Source organism: Saccostrea cucullata, unplaced genomic scaffold (genome assembly GCF_032062105.1).
Source record: "Saccostrea cucullata isolate Sc308-1 unplaced genomic scaffold, CSIRO_AGI_Scuc_v1 ctg889, whole genome shotgun sequence".
Lineage (NCBI taxonomy): Eukaryota > Metazoa > Mollusca > Bivalvia > Ostreida > Ostreidae > Saccostrea > Saccostrea cuccullata.
Window position 1 is genome coordinate 492,849 of NW_026932237.1, and position 16,975 is coordinate 509,823.

At 33.6% G+C, this 16,975-nt stretch overlaps 1 protein-coding gene across 1 annotated transcript; it reads right to left on the reverse strand.

The window, feature by feature from the left end:
* Positions 1–10,266: 10,266 nt before the first annotated feature.
* LOC134234716 (uncharacterized) lies at positions 10,267–11,005 on the reverse strand. The gene has a single exon (XM_062716770.1). The coding sequence runs from the start codon at positions 10,967–10,969 to the stop codon at positions 10,385–10,387; it is 585 nt and encodes a 194-aa protein (XP_062572754.1). The 5' UTR covers positions 10,970–11,005; the 3' UTR covers positions 10,267–10,384.
* Positions 11,006–16,975: the final 5,970 nt, after the last annotated feature.

The window sequence follows — 16,975 nt, forward strand, 5'->3', positions numbered from 1 at the left end:
TTGAACAGGTTATTACAATGTAATTAGGATGTAATTGAGTTCTTTTGTAACAAATCTGTTAGAAGAGTTTCCCTTCTAACCGAATTTAGCTTGAGGAAAATTGGTGAAGGCTTTGTTTAAATACAAATGACGAGACTGAGGGGGAATTACCCTAGGAGTTCTCGGTAGGTTGAACTTTTTGTGAAATATTTTGTACCTGAGTAACATTACATTTTTTCCCAAGCATATTTCCGGTTAACAAGGATAAGTCAAGTGTAATTTACGAAACAAAAAGTTGATAATAATTGTTTTAATCAGCCGCACCTAAGCGATTAATGAGAAACATTTCAAAAATTAAATCTGACCGTCACGTGATATACGAATAACATATTATTTCAAAGTCTGGGTTTCCATAGTCGGTAAAAAAAAAACGTATTCATATGGAATGCCTTAGTATGTAAGTTATATTACTGTAAATAACGTTTTATTCGCAAGAACTTTATTTTTGCGTAATTACGTGAGACAATGAGCTCGCGAAATTTTCATTCTCGCGTTTAAAAGTATTCCATACGATTATATAGAGGAAAAACAACAATTCGTGAAAATTATGTCTCGCTTACAAAGAGCCAATGACTATCTCGCGAAAATAAGGTGTCGCGAAAATTTAGTGATCTACAGCATCTAGTATACATAATACTTTAGAAAATACTGTGAAATAATAACTTTTTCTTTAAAAAAAAAGCAAAAACACGTAGCCAACAAAATATACAGTTCAAACTCACCGCTGCCAAAAATCTCAACATTACTTTATAGCCCACACAGGAAAGCTTCTCAAACACTCACAAAACATTCAGGCCTGATGCACACAACTATTTTACGCGACCACACAGGTCATACGATATTTTCTCTAGGAAGGACACACCTTCTCACTTCTACGGCCTGCTCAGAACTCACTTACTTGTCAACAAAATTTTAAAAACTGGTCTGACAACCGTGACCAGCTATCCGTAACGACTATACGGTGAGAATGAAATGATGGTACGCCATAACCATCATTAGTAAAATGAAAATTGTGACAGCTAGTATGAAAAACGTCAGTCTGCATTAATATTTGACTTGCTGATAAATTGTGTTTGTGTATTCTTCCTGCATGGAATTCCTTTGATTCAGAAAGAATAAATTTTATATTCGTTTATTACTATCATATTTTTTTTTGAAAAATACAGGTATAAAAGGCCCAATGGCCTCTTGTTGCTTTACTGGATCTGTAGTAGTGTTATGGTCAAAGACTAATATATAAAAACATAAGGCTACAGTTCTGCAGCTAGTATACACCATGCACACAATATATATGCAGTTATATGCTATGAGATTACTAAATATACATTGTAGAATAAAATGGCATTACATTTGACAAAGCAAATTATAGTCTGGTCCGATTTATAGGAAAAAAATACTTCTAACGGCAAATAATTATTATTTGGTCCAGCATAGTTTTTTAACCTAATTCGAGTATGCTGAATCCGAAAAAATATGCTGGCCTTCATGAAAATGGCGTTAAAGAGGTCAAAATGGCGACAATCCAATTTTTCTAATTTTCTCTCAATATCGTTAAAAAGCGAAAAATAATGTGTGAATATCTTACTGAGTGTTATAAAACTTTCAAAAATATAATAGAATGCTAACATTATTAGTTTTACTCAGAAAATTTAGCCGTTTCTACACTTAATTCGAATTTTCTCTGATTTATTTGTCTATTGTTCTACATTCTGCTTTGTTCAGGATTTTACATTTGCAAATATCCATACACTGCAAATGTGTGTTTTTTCCTCTACATCTCGATCACTATTCTACAATTGAATGATGGTGCAGCTGTAAGTTAAAAGTCAAAATGGCGGATATTCCTTTTTTTCAAATTATTTCTTAATGTCGTTTACATAGGAGAAAGGATTTATAAATATCTTACTAAGCTATTACAATTAACTAATGTAAAATTCCAAAAGAACACTAATATGATCACTTTAAATCGGAAAATTTAGTCGTTTAAATTCAAAGTGTCTTAATTAGCTCAAAATGGCGATTCAAAATGACGTCATATTCACTTGAAATTTGTAAAATACTCAAACTGCTTAATATTGAGTCTTTATGCAGAAAATAAATTACAGTTTGTTTTATACATATATAGTATATTGATTATTCCATTAAATATGAACAAACAAAAAATACTAGAAAAGATTCATTTTTTTTTCTGGAAGTAGTTAAAACAAACTCGACTTACATGTAGGAGTTTTCAAATTTCCCCCCTCGTATTTGACCGTGTTCCAAAGCCTTTGAGCCCCCGTCCACCCAAAATCATTCCTGAATCCTGTCTTTATCAACTCGCATTTCAACCTCAACATCCCTCAGCACACCATCAAATATATCTGAAGAAATTCTTGAAATGTCCGATTTCATCGAATACTTTGTTCTAGCTTTTTAGCACTTATAAGAACTTAGTATTATCGACTAACATCTTCTATTCCAGCTTTATTTGCTATACTGTAAATCACTTTTTATTCGCGAGAACTTTATTTTCGTGTAATTACGCGAGAAGGTATGCTCGCGAAAATTTCATTCTCGCATATAATAGAATCCCGTAAGATTATATAGAGCAATGACCACAATTCCTGAAAATTTTGTCTCGTTAATAAAGAGTCAAGGACTATCTCGCGAAAACAAAGTGTCGCGAAAAATAAGTGATCTACAGTATGTTTCAGTCTGTCTTCGGAATTTTGGTATTTTCAACACTCAAGTAAAATGGTGCCCCGTGTCAAGGGTGACAACCCACATGGCACGAAAAATATCTTTTCTCTGGAGTTTGAAAAAGAGTAAGCTCACTGGGGGCCGCCAGAGAAACCAAAATCCTTCAAAGACCGATTATTTAAACTGATAGTCCGCCGAAACATGGCTGAAAAATTGCCGACTCGGCATTCAACAATATACAATCAATCAATCAACACTCAGTGAACAACACATTTATGTTTAAATGTTAAAAGTCTATTTTTATCCAATAGCTTATGCAAAATGAAGAAGAGGTACTGTGAGCAATTAGCTCACTAAATGATACCCCCTACTCCCATCTGAATATAATAATGAATGTGTCCATGTTTTGCTATGTGAAATCAAAAATAATGTGTTGGATCAAAAAGTAAAATAGGAGGTACACAATGGCAATATGTAATAAAGATTCTGTGAAAGTTTATCGAATTTTATTCAGTGGTATGAGAGGAGTTTTGGATAAGAGATGGGTACCCCCAAAGTGTAAAAGACTGACAGACGGACGGACATACCGATTACTCTATATCCTCCCGCTTTTCAAGCGGGGGGGGGGGGGTATTAAAAAAATCTCTGATATTCAAGACATGTAGCTCTTTATTTCGTGACCGCGTATAGATTTGTTGTCTTTTAGGATAGAAAGATCATTCTATTAGCAAGGCAAGAAAATTCTCAAACGTTATCATCTGGAATCACATTGTGCATATTTTGGTGAGAAAAGTTACATATAATTATGCAATTTAAGTGCGCCTGCAGATTCCTTGTCATTCCAATCACTTACAAGCTTTCGTACCAATAGGCCTAAGCCATTTTTGACTTCGATCTAGTCAACACTTCTCTTGACAACAAAATATTCTTGAACACTTCTTGAACACTCCAAGAACTTTACAAGGCAACCTAATCCACTTCTTTGTTAGGATATTGTAAGATTGTATCAAGAATCGAGGGGAGGATTGAACATAAACATTTTTCTTCTTTCAGATCTTGTAAATTTCAAAATTTTTAAATTTATATACACTGTTCAATACAAAATTGGTGGAGGAGGACCGTTCACAACATGAAATATTTGAGAATGCAGTTGAATTTTTGACTGAGAATAACAAAATGCAAATGTAGGGACACAGAATCAGAGCTGGACAATCAAGAAAATTTATGGTTTACGTATATTATACTGATAATTCTTAATAAATATGTTTATATTTGGATATTATAATATATTCAGATTTATATGATGTAACAATTACTAGCCCTCTAATTGGTCGTGGTTCATCATTTTAAAAATCATACTAAGTTATGTTGCACTAGACCTTCCACATGAACATAAACATTTTTTTTCTTCACTGGACTAAAGTTAGATCAAGAATTTCCAACAACTGATATGATTTAGCAGCCCTCGAACTACAATGTTCACTCGCCTTAATGCTTGGAGAATACTTCTTTTGGGGTAGCTTAATTTTCAAAACAGCAATGATTGTATGATTTTATTAACTTTTTATATGAAGAAGCATGATAAGACGGGTAATAGGTGAAATGTCTTCGGAATTGTCGTCAAAAATCATCTTAATAATAGAAGTAATTAAACAAAAATCCGTGTTATAAAAATCCTAAGTCATTAATAAAAATATCCTTCAACTTTCATTACATATTTGAAAATTATTTCATGAATAAAGAAAAACCTGTAATTTATTTTCTGCAAAACAAATCAAAATTCAGCAGTTTGGGTATTTTACGAAATCGAGTGTATAAAACGTCATTTGAATTGCAATTTTGAGCTAAATAACACAATTTAAATTTAAACAAATAAATTTTCAGATCTGAAGTGATCATATTAGTGTTCTTTTGGAATTTTACATAGTTAATTGTACTCACTCAATAAAATATTCACAAATCCTTTCTCCTATTTAAACGACATTAAGAGATAATTTGAAGGAAAAAAAGAATATCCGCCATTTTGAATCGCCATTTTGACTTTTAACTTACAGCTGCACCATCATTCGATTGTGGAATAGTGAGATGTAGAGGAAAAAATACAAATTTGCAGTGTATGGATGTTTGCAAATGTAAAATTCTGAACAAACAAAAATAAAGACACAATAGACAAATAAATCAGAGAAAATTCGAATTAAGTGTAAAAAAGGACTAAATTGTCTGAGTTAAACTAATTATGTTAGCATTCTATTATATTTTTTATAGTTTTATTACACTCAGTAAGATATTCACTCATTACTTCTCCATTTTGAACGACATTAAGAGAAAATTAGAAAAATTGTATGTCCGCCATTTTGAATCGCCATTTTGACCTCTTAAACGCCATTTTCATGAAGGCCAGCATATTTTTTCGAATTCAGCATACTCGAATTATGTTAAAAAACTATGCTGGACCATATAATAATTATTTGCCGTTAGAAGTTATTTCTAGCCTTCTTTTTAAAATTCAGGACCAGACTATTAAGCTACATTGTATACTGCAGTGAATTTATGTTACATGTATTCATATAAATGGCAAAAAAAATGTGTTACAAAACTTCTCTGGGAAAGTGAAACTTCTGACATTTACAACAGTTATTGATAGAATATTTTCTAAACAAAATTCTGAGTTTCACCATTACCAAAATGAAAAAAAAAAACAAAATTATATAACACATACATACTTTAAAAATGTGAAATGCTTTTAATTAGAAGTATACATACCCTGTGGAGAAATGATACATATTTTATTTATTCATTCTCCATGTTCTTTAAGCCTGAAACTCTGGACAGCTACAATGATAAAAGTATTATACAAATATTTTTAATATACATGTAATCTAAACAAAAAATGAATATTTTTTTTCATTAATTTAGAAATTCCAGAAAATTACAAGCAGTTGAGGTTCTATGATTTCAACATAATGACACTGATAATTTTTTTGAATTGTGTAGCATGTTTGTCAAAAGACATGATCATTGCTTGTTTAGGCCTATAGTCACTAGTGGATCATTAGCTGAAACAATGAAAACATCTCATTTAATTTAGTTTAAATTTGTGTTTTGATGACCTCCATTACTACACATATTCTCTCAAAGAAAATGAGCTAATTGACAAGAACTCAGTACATATTTAGTGCAGTTAAATTTTAATAATTTTAAAGTCATTAAGTGTGCAACTTAGTATAGAGGGGGAGGGGGGGGGTACACACAAGGCAATGCATTACAATTTTTCACTGACTGTTATAAATAATACATCTAAATGAACATGCACACACTCAGGGTTTTTCTTTGATGTTGATAAAAGCATGAATACATATTGTAGATCTATACATGTACCTACATATGCGCATACATACCTGGCCTGGAATATTACAGTGATGGATCTACGGAGCTGGTGCAAATCGTCGTCTCTGTTTTCTGACATTTTCCGAAATAATGTCCTCATTCTCGTAAAAGGGAGAAGCAATGCCTTGTCTCTTATTTTATCCCAATTTTCTTTAAAGATTGTGTGGTTATTGCATTTAAATCCACTGCAAATCTCAGCTGATGTCGCCACGCTTTTAAGATGTAAACAATATTCCGTGTCACCGAGTGTCACCGAGTGCAAGCGCTTGGCTGAAGCCGAATGCAGACAAACGACACATTAAAAAGAGAATTATTTTAAAGACATGCTATTTTATATACGAGAAAATCACTAATTATTTTCCATTTCAACATGAAAATATTGCTGTTTATTACAAAGTCTTGCAAATACCGGTAAACAGTTATTTTGAGCACTATTTCCTAATATGGATCAATCAGGGCGGAGCAACTGTCCTGACGTCAGACCTCATGATGACCTCATTACCATATTTTTTTCATGTGTTGCCTTAACTATACTGCGAAGCAATAATTTCGCCACATGGTTTTTTGTCCCTCGACGATTCGCTACACTGTAATTACAGGATATCTTCCATAAATGTGATCAAAATTGAACTTTGAGTTTTTATCATGAATTGATTTCTTTTGATGATTAGTTCATGTTATAGGATTGTGTTATAAGAGGCTGGCTGAAAATTGTGAAATCTACTGTCAATTATCAAACAGAGTAAGATTTTACATGAAAGGGTCTATACTTTTTTACTTATTTTATGTGTCAGCATTTAAAGAAGACAAAAATTTTAGAAGTTAACAATGTTTCAGGAAATTGATTTCCCAGTGGACACTGTCTTTAACAAAAAGTCAATGAATTTTAAATCAAATTCCTCATAAAAAAATCTACCCACATATGCATATGATCTTTTCTTATTCAACTTGTCTAAGACATTTCTTTCAATAAAGCCTGGTATACCTTCTGATTTTCTGATAGGAAATCAATTTACATACAAGGCACGTAAGTTAAATTTTACTTTTTAAAATCAGCACTATCTCTGTTTCTCATTTGAATTCAATTCTACCTTTGGTTAAATGTAAAATTAAAATTCAGGAACCCCTCTGAAAAATTAGGATTAAGGTGTTTTTTAAAAAGTTAGAATATCTACATGATCTGACTGGTACTGTAAACCAACTTTTATTTGCGACGACTTTATTTGGCGATTTAATGGAGTAAGACTAGTTCGCGACGAATAATTTCTGCCATCAAGCCTTTTTTATATCAGTTTTTTATTAACACAGAGACTTTAAAGACTGGATCACGGCGAGAAATTTTCGCGATTATGAGGCCCTCGCGAACTTTGCGAAAATTTCTAGCACGCGAATAAAAGTTTGTTTACAGTATGAAAATTGAACTTCTGAATTCTTATCATGTCATTTGAATGATGGAAAACAGTATTTTTTCTATTAAGTTGTTTTTTAAAACATCTATTATGGCTGTCCTGATAAATCCGAACCCTGTGTATAAAAGTGTCTGTGGCTAAGTTCTGAAATACTGTTCCTAATAAGATTTTATTGTGAATTTCATAGCCACTTCAAAACTTCAAAGTTAAATTGGTAGAAAGATGATTTTTTATGAACAAAGGTAAGTAACGCTTACTGACATTATATTTTTGGATTTTCGTGAGTGAATTAGATTTTGTTATTACTCTACTTCCTTGTTTACCAAATGGGAAACCATGGCAATGAAATGTCAGACGACACTGAAAACGTGATCGTACAATTAATAGAAAGTGGATACAGGGCATCAGAAGTTTCAAAATGTTTAACGATAAACAAGTCTACAATTTTGAAATTTTTAAGCCATAATCATTATTTCATAATAAAGTTTCATTGTCACATTTATGATTTTAACAAACCCCTGCTGAATAAGAAACTTTTAGCTATGAATGTCTGCTTTAATGCTTAGGGTAGAATTTTTTTCATTTAAAAAAAGACAGCATAGTGATTTATGGCACCTGATCCCATCTCTGATGTTTTTAAAGAGGTAATTCTTTGTTCTGCTCCTGATATGTTAGTCCGTTATTGAATTGACGGCACATAATGAGCTGACCTGGAGTCGGCTGATTCCCAATATTTGTTTTTAATGTAAATAATTGGTGAAGCGGTGCTGGATCGTGAACAAAAATTAATAAATAGATGCAGTCGTTTTTTAATACCAATACCAACAAAGTACATCTGACAGTGACTTGTCTGTTTATTATACAACAATCTATTACATGCATTTGAAAAAAAAATTAATGTACAGAAGTTAATTTTACGAATCAAGTTAAGATAAAAAAATATTCCATTGATTTTCTTCTTTGCATAATATATTCATTCCTTACAGAAGAAAAAATTGTTGCTTTGATGGGGGATAATGCTTTAACCTTGTAAGATTCCATATACAAATATTTTATTAATTTTTGTTAATTTTCTGGGATTCATTGAATTTTGTTTGAGTTCATCCAACAAAAGGCATGCAGAATAAAGTAAAAAATTAAAAGTGAGATCACTAATGTCCAATACCTAACAAGATATAACTTCTTTGTATGTTTTGTAGTGAAATACATAATATAAACACCAATAAGCTGGCATCTTAGTATAAAAATTCCTTTAAAAAGATGAACCTCTATCCAAGGGTCACCTGTCTATAAAGGTCACTTTTAATGCATCCCGTAGGTGACTGCTTAATACAGGTTTGACTGTATTTATGATAAGTAATGTTGCCTCTTTCATTTTATTATAGACTAGTTATTAGCTTTATAATACATGTAATAAAACAGACAGACAAGAAAATATGAAATCAGAAGAGGATATGTAAATGATAAATCTCTATCAGGTGAACTCCTATAAATATCATCTGACATTTAATTAATTAAAGGTATCCATTGGCAAACTCTCTGTATTCTCATTTCTGTAGCTGTGTGTATTTTATGGAATGGTTCTTGTCTGAGAGATTGTTGGTAGGAGTACAGAGCAGCTTGAAGGTTCCCTGTCACCTGTTGACAGATCCCCAGAATCTGCCACGATATGTCTCTGAAATGTAACTCTATAATCTGTTCCTGATGATAGTGAACTAGGGTCTGTAGATCATCTAGAGCTGTTTGTGTCTACATGTCTGTAGCACAAGATCTCTAGCATGTATAACAGGATACAGGGTGGTACATTTAATAAAGACCAGTGGTTCTGTAGAGCAGACTGTTGTTCTGGTATCAATTCACTGATGTAATGGATTCTGTTGTAAAGTGTGATATTCCATGCTCATCTTTGTAGACCAGGACTTTCCCCCTATAGCCTCAGTATACACCAGCTCTGTATTTGCATTACCCATACATATCACATAAGGCTGTGTTAACTTGACCTTGATCATATCTATTATAGATAAAGCTTCCTTGTATCTCTGTGTCTTGTAATAATACATGGCTATGTACAACATGTCTGTAATACAACCAAACTTTGCTGTTAATTTCAGCATGTGACAGGACATTTTGTCAGCTCTATACCACAGTTTCTTGTCAGATGTGTAAGTTTCCATGTGTAATATAAAAGCAGTGTACTGAAGGACCCTAGTGGTCATGTACTGTAGCTTGAGAACTTGATGCTGTGTCAGGAGGGGTGAACCTACCATATGTTGTATTGTATGTAGATATCTAATGCAGATTTGTATGTCAAATTTGCCTGGTATTTTGTAAGGATGTATTTCACCAAATAGATTTCTACCACACTCATCCTCAGAAATCAGAGTATGATCGTCTGTACAGATGGAGTTTCTGGGGTTATAGAGGACATCTATAATACAAGATCTAATTGAGGGACTATGTAGCAGGAATGCTAAACCCTTTTCATACAACTCTGACAGTCTTCTATATAATTGATGTTATTTGACGCTATGAATTTTACTCAGAAACATGTTATTACCTGGAATGAAAAAGTTAGGACAGACCCCCTCATACACCCATTTGAGGATGAGTTTAAAACAGACCCAGAGACCCCCCCCCCCCAGAAGATTTTGTGGACACCAGTGAGGTATTGCATTTTGTTGAATCACCCAGAAAACTGCCGTCTTCATGTGATAGGAACACAGTAATTTATCATCATCACTTCCTCCATTGTTAATTATTTCTGTTAAGATCAATTTAAGTAAGCCGTAAGTTAAGAATTGACAGTGATTCATTACATACACAAGTTTTTGTTCTGCTTGGGAAAAAGAAATTCTCCATTCATGATCTTAATGATTTCCTAGCTTATGTCCAATTGCTACAAAGTGACATCCATTTTTCACTATATCATCAACAACATGAGGCTGGGGCCATGAGTGACATCTGTCTATCCATGGGAAGGCAGAGGTAGGCCAAAAGTCACTGACAAAACAGTGGGCATGATCAAATTCTTGTGTTACAAATGTTCCACTGGCACAGGGTCCATGTGGAGTAAGGTTATAAGGTAGTATTGACTCAGATAAAGTGATCTGTCTGTATTCAGAACTAGATATATGATACCTGTTATTCATTCTAACACACGCTCTCTGGATGTATCTGTTCTTGCTATGTGACAGTAAATATAACAAAGTAAATCCCGGTGGACTATCAGAACAGTCACAGAGGATCAGTGTTTGTCTGTGTGTGTTGTAATACTCAGACTGAGATAATTCCCAGATCACACGGTGATTATTTGGCCATTCCATATAGTCTACATCTGATCCTCTCATTCTGAATCCTTCTCTGTAACTTCCACTTAGCATCTCTCTGATCCCATCACTTGTTGTCACTTGATTTTTCACCATCTCACTGATGTCCACCATATCTCTCCTCATGGCCACCAGTTGTGAGGTCCCCACTATGTGACACAGTCCCACAAACACAGATTCTGATATGCTAGGTATGACTTTAGTACTGAGAATGATTAAAGTGGAATTTATATTCTTGTATAATTAATGTTTCACTTTTGTAAATCTATAATTTAATCATCATAATTGATAATTTTTACATTCATAAATCATAATATAAAAAATACCTCCTCAATTGAATCAGTTATTTTTCAACTCAATTAAATCATTAATTTTTTTAAAAATAGTGACTAAAAGTGTCTAGGATATATATTATATTTTAAATTCAGTGGTGTAAAAAGTTAAAATCAATTTTATTGTCAACAAATTACACTGATTACACTGATTCAGATGAATAAGGAATTGTTTTTACAGTTATAAATTCTTGTCATTAAAACTTACGTTTGTGAGCTTCTAATGGAGTTCATTTTCAGTGACGTCTATTCCTTTCTGCTAATGTGTAGGCTAGTGTAAAGTCACAGTTTTAACTTCAAGGAGCTTCCTCTCGATAGGTATTGGGAGGTCAAGATCAGAAATCTACAATTCTAATTTGACAAGTGAATATAACATTGGAGACGTATCTCAGTTAACTCTGCTTAGGAATTATGGAAACTTTCTTACTGAATCAAATTCGATCAAATGTTGTATTTCCTACTTACCCATTATAACTCAAATTATTAATTTCGTTTCCTGCATGTATTATGGACACCTGTTGCTTTTGATGAAATTTCCTGATACAGATTTGAAATTAATAACACTTGATATTTGGCTGAAAATATTTCCGGCTATGGGATTAGTTTTGTCCTTAAGCAAAAGTGAAGCATACAATGTAATAGGATAGGTATAAAATTGTGGATTGCTAAGAATTTTTTTTATGTCCCACCATGAATATGGCGGGGAGAAATAGTGTTTGTTATGTCCGTCTTCTGTCATTCTGTTACACTTTGCAATTAGCTCAGTTCAAAGCTCAGATTCAAAGAAACTAAGATATTGTCATCAAACTTCATATGCTGTTAGATATTAATGAGAGTTACTCAAGTAGCCAAGTTACCCAAGAATTGTTATCCGATTTCGTCGGTCGACGTGCGTCACAACTTTATGTACTGGCGATAGTGTACTTTATGTACTGGTGATAGGGCGGGGCTCTATTGATCATACAGTGAAAATGCATTAATTCTTTAAAATTCTTCTCTTCTTCTGGATGTTAAATAAAATAACTAAGTACATAGTTATGATGAGCAAGAGAATGTCTCTACCAAAATTGTGAATTTTATCACTCTAGGGTCAAGGGTTCTGGTGTTAGGGTGGGGCTCATTTGATTAATATAGTGAAAATATATTAACTCTTTGAAAGTCTTCTTTTCTGCCCCTGGGTACTAACTATGTGCATTGTTATGATGAGCAAGAGTGCCTCTTCCAAAATTTGTGATTTTATGACCTGAGGTTTAGGGGCTCTGGTGTTAGGGTGAGGCTCTATTGATTATATAGTGAAAATGCATTAATTCTTTGAAAATCTTCTCTGCTCCTGGGTATTAAATAAATAAACTACTATGGATCATTTAATTTTCATGACACCTTATTTTCGCTAGACAGTCATTGCCTCATTTGTAGCGAGACAAAATTGTCACGAATTGTGATCATTGCTCTATATAATCTTAAGGAGTTCTATTAAATACAAGTTGAAATTTTAACGAGCAAACGTCTCACGTATTTACGCGAAAATAAAGTTCTCATGAATAAAATGTGATTTACAGTAAGTATATAGTTATCATGAGCAAGAATGCCTCTACCAAAATTGTGAATTTTATGGCCCCAGGGTCAGGGGTTCTGGTGTTAGGGCAGGACTCTAATATGCTTATTTAGTGAAAATACATTGATTAAATCTTTGAAAATTTTCTTCTCTGCTCCTGGGTATATAATATACTAAGTATATAGTGATGAGCAAGAGTGCCTCTTCCAAAATTGTGGCTTTATGGCCCCAGGATTAGGAGTCCTGATGTTAGAGCGGAGCTCTATTGATTAATTATACGAGGGTTGTCCCAAAAAGTCGTAAACTGGGCTCATATCTTTTAAAGGAATTAAGGTATCTTTATAAAATTTTCAGGGTGGATAAAGCGTGTTCTTGGCAGATAAATTACGAAGTCACCTGCATAAAGCGGTCACCTAATTTCAAGCGAAATTAGACTGGCAGTTCCTGTATCATTCATACAAAATGACACCTGTCTGTATATCGAGTATCAGGCAGGCAAACCAGTCTGAAGTGAAATCGCCACTTTTCCCTGTCTTTAGCGGCCATTTTGTCTAATCACGTGACCTGATCTGGAGTCAGCTGATTCACAATATTTGTTACTAATGTAAATAATTGGTCAATCGGTGCGGGATCGTGAATACAAATTAATAAATAGTCTTTATTTAATACATGTAACAATACCAACAGAATATTTAACAGTGACTTGTCTGTTTATTATACAACAATCCATGTACGTACATGCATTAAAAAAATAATTTTATGTACAGAAGATAATTTTACAAATCAAGTTTAGATAAAATAATATTTGATTGATTTTCTCCATTGCATAAGATATTCATTCCTTACACAAAAGAAAAAATGGTTACTTTGATGGAGTATAATGCATTAAAATTTACCTCGTAAGATACAATATACAAATATTTTATTTATTTTCTAGGATTAATTTAATTTTGTTTGAATTCATCCACAGAAATCATGCGGAATAAAAATTAAAAAAATAAAAAGTGAGATCACTAATGTCCAATACCAAACTTCCTTGTATATTTTGTAGTTACATACATCATATAAACACAAATAAACTTGCATATTTGTATATAAATTCCTTTAAAAAGATGAACCTCTATCCAAAGGTCACCTCTCTATAAAGGTCACTTTTAATGTCTCCCGTAGATGACTGGTTAATACAGGTTTGACTCTAATTACGATAAGCAATGGTGCCTCTTTCATTTTATTATAGACTAGTTATTAGCTTTATAATAAATGTAATAAAATAGACAGAAAAGAAAATATGAAATTAGAAGAGGATACGTAAATGATAAATCTCTGTCAGGTGAACTCCTACAAATATCATCTGACATTAAATTAATTAAGGGATTCCATTGGCAAACTCTCTGTATTCTCATTTCTGTAGCTATGTGTATTTTATGGAATGATTCTTGGCTGAGAGATTGTTGGTATGAGTATAGAGCAGCCTGGAGGTTCCCTGTCACCTGTTGACAAATCTCCAGAATCTGCCATGATATTTCTCTGAGAAGTAAAGGTATAAGGTGTCCCTGATCATAGTGAACTAGGTTCTTCAGATCATCTAGAGCTGTTTGTGCTCGCATTGTGTCTACATGTCTGTAGCACAAAATCTCTAGCATGTATAACAGGATAAAGGGTGGGATATATAATACATCTTCATGATTCTGTATAGCAGACTCTTGTTCTGGTATCAACTCACTGATGTAATGCATTCTATTGTATAGTGTGACTTCCACTGCTACATCCTGTCTCATCTTTGTAGACCAGGACTGTCTCCCTACAGCCTCAGTATAGATCTCTGTATCCACATAATGCGTATACATTACATATGGTTGTGCTACCTTGACCTTGATTATCTCTATAATAGATTTAGCTTCCGTGTATCTAAGTGTCTTGTAATAATACATGGCTATGTGCAGCATGTCTGTAATACAACCAAACTTGGCTGCTAATTTCAGCATGTGACAGGACATTTTGTCAGCTCTATAACTCAGTTTGTTGTCAGGTGTGTAAGTTTCCATGTGTAATATAAAAGCAGTGTATTGAAGGACCATAGCGGTCATGTTCTGTAGCTTGAGGACTTGATACTGTGTCAGGAGGGGTGAACCTATCATCTGTTCTATTGTATGTAGATATCTAATGCAGATTTTTATGTCAACTTTGTCTAGTAGTACTTAAGAACGTAGTAATTCATCAAATATATTTCTATCAAACCCATACTCAGAAATTAGAGTATGATCATCTGTACAGATGAAGTTTCTGGGTTTATAGAGGACATCTATAATACAAGATCTAATGGAGGGATTATGTAGCAGGAATGCTAAACCCTTTTCATACAACTCTGACAGTCTTCTATATAATTGATGTTGTTTGACGCCATGAATTTTACTCAGAAACATGTTGTTGCCTGGAATAAAAAAAGTTAGGACACACCCCCTCATACACCCATTTGAGGATGAGATTAAAACAGACCCAGAAACCCATCAGGAGATTTTGTGGACACCAGTGAGGTATTGCATTTTGTTGAATCACCCAGAAAACTGCCGTCTTCATGTGATAGGAACACAGTAATTTATCATCATCACCTACTCCGTTGTTAATTATTTCTATTAAGATCAATTTAAGTAAGCCGTAAGTTAAGAATTGACAGTGATCCATTACATACATAAGTTTTTGTTCTGCTTGGAAGAAAGAAATTCTCCATTCATGATCTTCATGCCTTCCTAGCTTATGTCCTATTGCTACAAAGTGACATCCATTTTTCACCATATCATCAACAACATGAGGCTGGGGCCACGAGTGACATCTGTCTATCCATGAGGAGGCAGAGAGAGGCCAAAAGTCACTGACGAAACATGGGGCATTATCATATTTTATTGCTCCTAATGTTCCACTGGCACAGGGTCCATGTGGAGTTGGGTTATGATAAAATAGTGATAACACAGATAAAAAGATCTGTCTGTGTTTAGAACTAGATATATAATATCTGTTATTCATTCTGACACATGCTCTCTGGATGTTCCTGTTTGTACGTCGTGACAGTAAATATAACAAATTAATCCTGGTGGACTACCAGAACAGTCACAGAGGATCAGTGCTTGTGTGTATGTATTGTAATACTGAGACTGAGATAATTCCCAGATCAAATGGTGATTTTTTAGCCAGAGCCAGTACATAATGTCTACATCTGATCCTGTCAGTCTGAATCCTTCTCTATAACTTCCACTCAGCATCTCTCTGAACTCATGACTTGTTATCACTTGATTTCTCACCATCTCCCTGATGTCCACCACATCTCTCAATTGTTAAGGAACACATTGCATTTACCTTATTTTACAGGAACTTGCTGTAAATGGTATATACAGTTTTAAAAACAAACGTTTTAACATTGTTTCAGTCAAATGAAACATATCTGGTAAGAAAACTGACCTACCATTAAATTTTTCCAAGAAGGCTAACCAAGTACATAAATCTGCTTTTACTTCTTTGTTTAGTCTAATGCGATAATATGCTTTTGTAATGCCAATAGTAGTGTTGATAAGTCGCCTTAAGAATGCTCTACCTGGCAAGACCACATTACACGCAAAATTAAGAATACCAATCACTGACTGCATGTCCTTCAAAGTAATCTTTCTGCTTGGTAAAAGGTGTTCAATTGTATCTCTACATTTTTTAACTTTATCAATAGGTAACCTTGCCTCCATCATCTCGGTGTCTAATTCATATCCCAGAAAAGTCATTACTTTGTTAGGACCAAATGTCTTATCCTTAGCCATAGGTACACCTATGTCGGCGCAAACTGTTAAAAAAGTTTTTTGTGGCACTCTGTCGCAGATTTGTCAACAATTAGAAAATCATCTAATACATGAGTCATAAATTTAATTCCTAATTTTTCTTGTGCAATCCGCTGAAGTGCTGTACTAAACCTTTCAAATATACGACAGGAAGAACTACAACCCATCTGAAGACATGTGTCAAAATACCAATGACCTTGCTAAGTGAAACCAAAGTATTCAAACTGTGATGCATGTAAGTTGATAATTCGAAATGCATTAGAAATATCTGTTTTGCAACAAAATGATCCTTTCCCACACTGCTTAATGTTTTGAATAGCATCCTCTACAGAAGAGTATTGAACAAATGACTCTTCCTCGGGTATGCCATCATTGACAGACTTACCTTCCGGATATGACAAATGATGGATCATACGGTACTCACCCT